The sequence below is a fragment of the Myotis brandtii genome, unplaced genomic scaffold (genome assembly GCF_000412655.1).
Source record: "Myotis brandtii unplaced genomic scaffold, ASM41265v1 scaffold77, whole genome shotgun sequence".
NCBI classification, from domain to species: Eukaryota; Metazoa; Chordata; class Mammalia; order Chiroptera; family Vespertilionidae; genus Myotis; species Myotis brandtii.
In genome coordinates this window covers 927,418-936,191 of record NW_005371082.1, presented here as the reverse complement: position 1 = coordinate 936,191, position 8,774 = coordinate 927,418, and the positions used below count along the sequence as shown (strand labels likewise).

The following is an 8,774-nucleotide window of genomic DNA, read 5'->3' as shown; positions in this document are numbered from 1 at the left end:
GCTGTTTTCAGGCTGGCGGGTGACTGAAGCTCCCCACCGCTCCTTTTTTTCTTTTTTTCTTTTTTTTTAATTCTGGGCCAGCTTTAGCTCTGAGGCTTGGCTCCAGCTCTTAGGCCTCGGCTGCTGAAAGCAGGTATCTGGTTTTTTTGGGTTCTATAATCGAAACACTGTTTCAACCCCAGCTCTGAGATCCCGGCTGGCTGAAAGCAGGTTTCTGGAGTTTGTTTAGCTTCTATATTTGTAACAATGTTTCAAACTGCAAGCTCAGAGGCCGGCAGCGGCAGGCGGGGAACGTTGGAGTCCTCCGTCACTGAAGCAATCAATCCTCATGTTAGCTTCAAGCTGCCTGGCTGCCAGCCGCCATCTTGGCTGGCAGTTAATTTGCATATCACCCTGATTAGCCAATGGGAAGGGTAGCGGAGTGACACCAATTTGCATGTTTCTCTTTTATTAGTGTAGATTGCTTTGAAATTCAAGTACAAGTCTTTGAATGTGTGGTTTATTTTATCTTGGATAAAGATCTAAGAGTAGAATTGCTTGGTCAGATGCCAAGAATATGTTTAATGTTATAGGAAATTGCTAAGCCTTACCCTTTTGAAATTTCAGTGTTTCTGCATTCTTGCTAAAACTTAGTATTGTCAATGTTTTTAATTTAGGGACCCTAGTGTATATAGTGGTGTCTTGTTACTTTAATTTTCATGTCTCCTATGACTAATGATGTTGAGCATCTTTTTTCATTTGTCATTTGTATATCTTCTTTCATATCTGTCTATTAAATATTTTGCCCATTTAAAAAATCAGGTTGCATAACATATTGTGGATTTGAGTTTTTGATATATACTGAAAACAAGTCCTTTATGAAATATATGTTTGCTAATATTTTCTCCAAGTAGAGGAGAAAAGTTAAGATGCAGGCAAATATCTGACTTCGGAGGTGATAAAAGGACCCAAACCTAGGTAGTAAAATCTAGTTAGTCTCTAGCTTTAAAAAACAATAAACTTCCTGCCCAGCCTATGTGCTTCAGTGGTTGACTGTGGACATATGAACCAGAAGGTCATGGTTTGATTCCCAGTCGGGCCATGCCCATGTTTCGGGTTCGATCCCCAGTGGGGGGCATGCAGGAGACAGCCAATCAGTGATTCTCTCTCATCATTGATGTTTCTATCTCTCCCTCTTCCTTCCTCTCTGAAATCAATAAAAATATATAAATAAATAAACAATAAACCTCCTGTGTGTGTGTCAGAAAGTATAAAGTGTATTCAAGCTTATGCTATATACAGGATAAGCCCTTGGATGTCTTTTGTATATGTAGTACATCAAAACTTTTGCACAGAATAAAATGGTTTGTTTGTGCTTCCAAGCCATAATGGAAGAACAAGTTTGTTAGATAGGTAAATTTTATAAATAATAGGCATTCCTTTCCTAAACAAACTTGTTGCAGAGCTGCTAAATGAGCAACATTTTTTTATTTAAGCTCTTATATATCAGAGCTTCCTAATGAAAATATATACAAAATTTACTTCACATAGCACACTTACTCTTGGGTAGATGTTAGGCACATATGGAACTGCCCAAAAGATAGACTGTCAGTTACAGGAGCAAAGGTCAAGAAAGTGCTGAAGACAGGTCCAGACTAAATGGTCTGCTTTTAATTCAGAGTTGCTTATTATATTTGACAGTGAAGGTGGAAAATGAGGGGAATCATCAAATATTTTTTAAGTAACTAAATGACATGATAAAAAGTTGAGAAATAAAATAAGTTTTAATGTGAAGCATTTGAAGTAGTGGTGAAACCAATTAAAAGATAAGGGACTGAATGAGGACCAAAGAAGAAGCAAGATATTAAAAATATCCAGAGGTATAACTGACCGGACTTGGTGATCAAAATAAATGTAGGTCTTAAAAAGAAAAACCTTAAGATTACTCTGTTTTTCTATTTCAGTGGCCTACTTGGTTATACTTTCAATCAAGACAAAACATTAAAAAGGAGAAGCGGGTTCTGAAGAAATTAGAGGTCAGTTTTGGTAGTTGAGTTTGAAGGGCAAGCAAGACCCCACAAATGGATGAGATTAGTGAGTACCTAGAAATGTCACTGGGATTCAGGTGAGGTGTCTGAGCTAGAGAAAGAGAATTGAACATGATAAGAGTGTAATTTATTTAAAGATGTGATAAGATATTTTAGCATAACCATGAATTCTAAAAATATATATAAGTTAAGGGTCAATATATATAAGTTTCCTGTACTGCTTAGTGACAGGAAAGAGATAATGTTTAGAGAGAGGAAAGATTTTCTCATCTTGAATGTCAAAGATGAGGAGAGTTTGAAGGGACAGTGAATGGTAATTAGTGTCCACTGCTACAACTATGTCTGCTAAAAAGAAGCTTTGGGATTTGATGACTAAAAATTATTGGGCAAAACTAGAAACAGTCCAAATGTTCATCAGCAAGAGAATAGGTAAACCTTCATACCATGGCATACTACTGAGCAACTAAAAAGGATGATTACTATTATACTGAACAACATGAATTAATCTCAAAAACATTATACTGAAGAGAAAAAAGCCAGACACAAATAGAACACACTGTGCAATTCCATTTATATGATGACCAAGAATTGGCAAAACCAAATCTATGGATGATAGAAATCAGAAACAGGATACTCTGGGGATGGTGGGGAGGGGGTGTGGTGGTGGTGAGAATTGACAGTAAAGGAGCACAAGATAATTTTCTGATGTTGCCAAAACTGGTTTGGCTCAGTGGATAGAGCGTCTTTATATGATGACCAAGAATTGGCAAAACCAAATCTATGGATGATAGAAATCAGAAACAGGATACTCTGGGGATGGTGGGGAGGGGGTGTGGTGGTGGTGAGAATTGACAGTAAAGGAGCACAAGATAATTTTCTGATGTAAAGAAATATTCTTACCTTGTTTGAGGATAGTTACAATTGCCAAAACTTACTGACTTGAAAACTTAAGATCTATTCATAACGAGAATACTAAATTAAGTCATTTGTCAAAGATGGGAGATTGAACATCTGAATTTGCTTGCTTTTAAATTCCCACTAATTTATGGAGACATTCATTTACAAAAGCAATTGTTAATACAGAAAGATCACAAGTATAAAATTTTCAAAGCAGAAAAACAGAAATATGAAATGGAGTACCAGTAAGCCCAAGAAAAAAAAATTTACATGGTCAGTGAAAGAAGTCATAAAATAGATCAGTTTGTACTTCAGAATCGTAAAATGTTCAAAAATGGGAAATGAGGTTGAATGTGGGCTAAAAAATAAAAGGGTTGTTTAAAAGTGTTATTTAAAGTAGATATATTTCCCAAATCTATATTTGGGTGACTACTCCCCCGCCATCAAGGTTATATGTTAATTCGCTGGAGAGGCTGAAACAGAAGTTCCCTAGACTAGGGGGCATCAGGCATCATTGAAGGTGGGATCTCTTTCAAAAACAAGGGCTTAAGTGATAGTCTATCTACATTCTAAATATTGAAATTACCAGGCCTCTTTTGTAACTCAGCTTCAGAGTATTGGACAAGTTAAAAATAATCTGAGTTCTGAGAAATTTGATTAGTCCATGATTTGAAAACAAACAAACAACATTAACAACAAAAACTCCTGCAAATTCAAACTAGAACAGGTCAGAAGGCTCTGAGAGAGCTGTCTCCAGGGAAATTAAATTAATAGACTACCTGATATGTTTTAACACACTTAGAGATTTAGATAATTGGGAAGATTTGAGTTTGAATTTAGGGATAAGTACATAGAAAACTATGAAAACAAGTAATACCTCCTGGGAGAGTGAAAAGTTGAGAATGAAAGAAAAAATAATCAGAGTACGATATACATATGAAAAGCATTTACATGGCCATAATAAACACTGAGTATTGATTTAGCAAAAATTATGAAGTTGTGACATAACTATAGTTAAAAGAGATACAGTAAAGGGTGTGAATGTATGGGGAGGTGAGCAGGCAGAATAGGTAGTAATAAAATAAATCCTCCTCTTTCATAGAAAAAAATGAATAGATAATGACTTAAACTGAAAAATCAAAAGTAACAATATAAGCATGTTGTTTAGGTAAACACTGAAAGAAACAGTTTTAAAAGTTGTCTCCAAAGAGTGGTACATGAAAAATGACATGAAAGTTAATGTTTGACTCTTTAAACCATATGCATTCAATAACTATGATTTTCAAAAAAGTAACCAAATAAATCAAGATAATAAAGGTATTTGTAAAGAGAAGTTTATGAAATTAGATTGCAGTGGGTTGAACTGAATGAAAATTGAGACTGTTCTCAGGAAACTGAATAGGATAAGGAGGGGTAATTAGTATAGCTGCTTGATTGAAAGATAAGATTAATGAAAAACTGATGGTTTCCTTGATGATGGTTATTTACATAGCTAACAAATTGGTTAGTCAGTTTGCTCAAAACAGGGATGAGCTTAAAGAGAAGAAAAGCAGTGAGAAGAGTTTGCTGAGGTAAGAGGGAATAAATGAGGTATTGTTTCAAAGTCCCATATGAAGTGGTGGATGTTGAAATCAAAATCAAGGTTAAAGGATTAGCTTTGAAAAATAATAGGGCCTTGTCCAGTGTTCTCAGTGGTTAGAGCACTGGCCATACACTTAAGGGTCATGGGTTTGATTCCTGGTCAAGGGCACATACATGGGTTGCAGGTTCAATCTCTGGCATCAGTCTTGGGAGGCATATCTCTCTCTCTCTCTCTCTCTCTCTCTCTCTCTCTCTCTCTTTCTCTTCCTCTTTCTCTTTCTCTTTCTCTTCCTCCTCCCTCCTTCCCCCTCTTCCACTCTGTCTAAAAATCAGTGGGAAAAATATCCTTGAGTGAGGATTACCAACAACAAAAAATAGGAGCATCTTTTTTTTATGGTGAAGGAAAGGATTATTAGAAGAATTTATGTCAAATAGCTTATATTAAGCTGTATTTTCTCATTGGCAGTGGTAGCTAAGTCATCTGTTGAGAAACTGGCATCATTTTTATGATCTGAGATTGGGAGCCAACCAGAGAAAAAAATACAAAGAATGCTGGATAGCAATTTTGGGAACCCAGCTGAGGATAAATGTATGTATTAGCACATGTTACCATAACAAAACACCACAGACTGGGTGTCTTAAACAGTAGACATTTATTTTCTCAGAGTTTTGGAAGCTGGAAAATCTACAACGGAGGCACCAGCAGGGTTTGGTTCCTGATAAGGACTCTCTTCCTGGCTCACAGACAGCCATCTTCTCATTGTGTCCTCACATGGTAGAGTGAGAGAGAGAGAGCTCTCTGGTGTCTCTTCCCATAAGAACAACAATTTTACTGGATCAGGGTTACACCCTATGACCTCATTTAACTTTAATTACTTCTTACTGCAAAAACAGTTACACTGGAGGTTAGGGCTTCAACATATGTGTTTGAGGGGGACACAATTCAATCCATAGCATGTATAATTTATCACTGTAGTTTGAGTTATTTTTTCATTTATATCCAGGAGCCCAAGAGCAAGAGAGAAAACAGACAGTTGAGTTGATCCAAATTTGGGGACTAGCGTGATAAAAGATCAAGGTGGCAAACAAATTGAAGGGCTGGTGAAAGTATGGCTAAAATGAGTATGGGTTCCAAGCACAGCAGAAAGACAAGCAGGGAAAGGACCAGGTTTAGATTAGGGAGGGGGAGGGGCAGAGATTGATAGGCTTTGTGGCAGAGTCCTCTCAGGTCTGGAGGCTGGAGAGCAAATGGGACTCTTGTGTAGCAAAGTTTCAGCTAGTTCAGTACTTCCTGGGACATAATGGATGTTTCTTCACTTTCAACTTCACTGACAATGAATGAGAATTAACGAACTGGAGAGAAAATTTAGGTTCATTAGTGGTAGCAATCATCACATTTTTCTTTCTTTTTAGACGATTAAATACATTGAACAAGTGTGCCTCAATGAAACTTGATGTGAACTTCCAAAGGAAAAAGGTAGGTGTCTACATCTTACTAAGACCATAGCTACACCAACAGAAGAGTCTCGCATTCATAGATTAAAAACAACATGAACCTAAGCAAAATTATGAAAGGCCTGATCATCTACATTTATTCTCTAAATATCCCATCTTATCATAATCATTGAAGGTTAAGTAAGTCTATTATAAACCCAGGCCAAGGTCTGTTTGTTTCATCATCTTATTTTGCTTTAGTTTTTATCAGAGGTTTGGATTAAGAAGTAAAAGGTCTTAATTCTTTTTGGTAATTTTTCAGAAGTTTGTCAAGGTGCAAATAATCCACTCCATATGAGAGTCAAATACTCCACAGGTATTAGTAGATGAAAAGAATGCAGAAAAGTGTCTGTGGGTCCATACCAAATGTTTTCTACTTCGTTCATTCCCAAGGCATTTTATTTCAGGTACATTTCCAGATGCATTCATTCTTAGGCAGGTTCACCATAGACCAGTGATGGCGAACCTATGACACGCGTGTCAGAGGTGACACGCGAACTCATTGTTTTGGTTGATTTTTCTTTGTTAAATGGCATTTAAATATATAAAATAAATTTCAAAAATGTAAGTCTTTGTTTTACTATGGTTGCAAATATCAAAAAATTTTTATATGTGACATGGCACCAGAGTTAAGTTAGGGTTTTTCAAAATGCTGACACACCGAGCTCAAAAGGTTCGCCATCATTGCCATAGACTATCTCATTTAATTCATTGCAGTAGGGATTCTCTGTTTCCTAGATAAAGAAAGTAAAACTTGAATAGGTTAAGTCATTCATCCACATTCTTTTTTTAACTAGTGGCAAGAGCAGGGTTTCAACCTCAGGCATGTCTAACTCCAAAACCGAGGCTCCTAACCACTGTGCTAAAATATTTTTCTTTCTCACTGAATTGATTCTTTTAGGAAATTCAGAGTTCAGATGGTTGACTGCTTTTTTTTCATTTCACACCCACAACATGTAACAAATCAAATTTCAGTATATTTTGAAAAAGCAGAGAAAATATCTTAGAGTCAAAAGAAAGTGTTCTTTATCCTGGTCTTCACAAGGAAATCATTAAACCTAATGGATTTTAAGTTACTCCTGAGTACCTTAATGTTTAAACATAACTTTAACTTGAATTTCTGCTCTAAAATAGCACCAAAAAAAAGGCAAATGACTTTTGGTTGACCTCATCTTAAAAACAATTTGGAGTTTGAGCTATAAATCAAAGATTTAAGTTAGAGAGATAAAATGGTGAAAAACAATATCTAGAGAAATATTAAAACATGAACAATTTGTCCAGACTAAAGACAAATTTTAAATGTGGGAATCAACATCCCAACAACTGTCTGGCTGAATAGAGCCCTGAGAAGCATACATGCTATTTGAAGCATGAGGGTCAGATCTTTTGATTGTAACAAGAACACATGGTTCTCATTAAACTGAACACAGCCACACCTGAGTGTCTAAAGTGTGGCTAGCTAGCCTATATGGCTGCCTCTACAGACCTTCAGCTGCAGTGTTTACAAAGGAAAGTGCCCCAAACTAATGACATGATTTGTTTTCAACCAAGTGAAGTAATTATATTCTCACTCTATCACCAGCCTTTCCAAACCCATATTTCAGATAGGCTTGACTAACATTTGTTAGACTATTTATATGTTACCTTCACAAAAGCTCCTCTGTAAATTGGTCACTTCAGTATTCTGACATCTGTAATGTATTCCTTATGTTGGATAAACTGACACACCCCCTCATAGCTCCTGCTTAGCTATAGGCCTCACCAATGCATGCACTTGAATAGAACATTGTAAACTGGGCAGTTATACCCTGAATTTTAAAATAAATAATTCCAACCTGTGGTCTTCGCCTACTTGTGAATCTCAGCAATGATCAGTATCTGGGGCTGTGGTCTGAGCAACTATGCGGGAGACCCTGTGCGGTGGGACATGTTCGCATGATATGCCCCTTACACAAGTCATAGGCTAGTTCTTCATTTTACTGCAAAAAATAAAAAAATAAATAAATACAGAACAGGAATAGACCAAATGATCAAAAATAGAAAGTGAAACTTGAGACCCGAACGCCATGTGAAGCTTCAATCCACTTTGGAATTAGTTTATTTGGAAGAAAACCAAGCCACATTTCCTCTGGCTATGTACCCATTTTAAGCAATCCATAAAATAAAAATATAATTCACATCTCTAATCTGCAGAGACCCAGACCCATAATTCTGCAGAATGTCATCCCCAAATGGCCTATTTGGGCCACAATTATTCTCCTCTCTTTGGGGCTCCTGGGCCTATGAAAGGGCTCTATGTGCTTGCTCAGTGGTTTGAGTTGGGAGCACTCACACATGCCTATTGTGTCCTAGGCACTGTCCTCATTATTAAGCCCATGTAACAGATATGGAAATTAAAGGGCAGAAAGGTAAGAACTTGCCAAAAGCCACTCACAATTAGCAGAGTTGGGATTTGAACCCCTCCTTGCCTTTCAAAGATCGGTGTCTTGGAATATCTTGGTGCCTGAATGAGTGGCCCTTGGCCAGAGACCTGGAAGTGTTTCCTCAGCAAAATATAGTTATGTATTTTTATTGTTGTTTTTATTTTTATTTTTTTTATAAGCTATAGTTTATTTTTATTTTTTTTAATTTTAATTTTAATTAAATCTTTATTGTTCAGATTATTACATTAGTTACTCTTTTTTCCCCCCATAACTCCCCTCCGCCCAGTTCCCACCCCACCCTCCGCCCTCATTCCCCACCCACTGTCCTCATCCATAGGTGCACGATTTTTGT

General features: G+C 36.8%; 1 protein-coding gene across 1 annotated transcript in view; it reads left to right on the top strand.

Moving 5' to 3' along the window:
• The window catches only part of STARD13 (StAR-related lipid transfer (START) domain containing 13), a 227,053-nt gene that overhangs the window by 162,463 nt on the left and 55,816 nt on the right, over positions 1-8,774 (top strand). Inside the window, exon 4 of the mRNA XM_005883140.2 lies at positions 5,919-5,982. Within this exon, the coding sequence (XP_005883202.1) occupies positions 5,919-5,982 (64 nt within the window). The remainder of the gene's footprint in view (positions 1-5,918; positions 5,983-8,774) is intronic.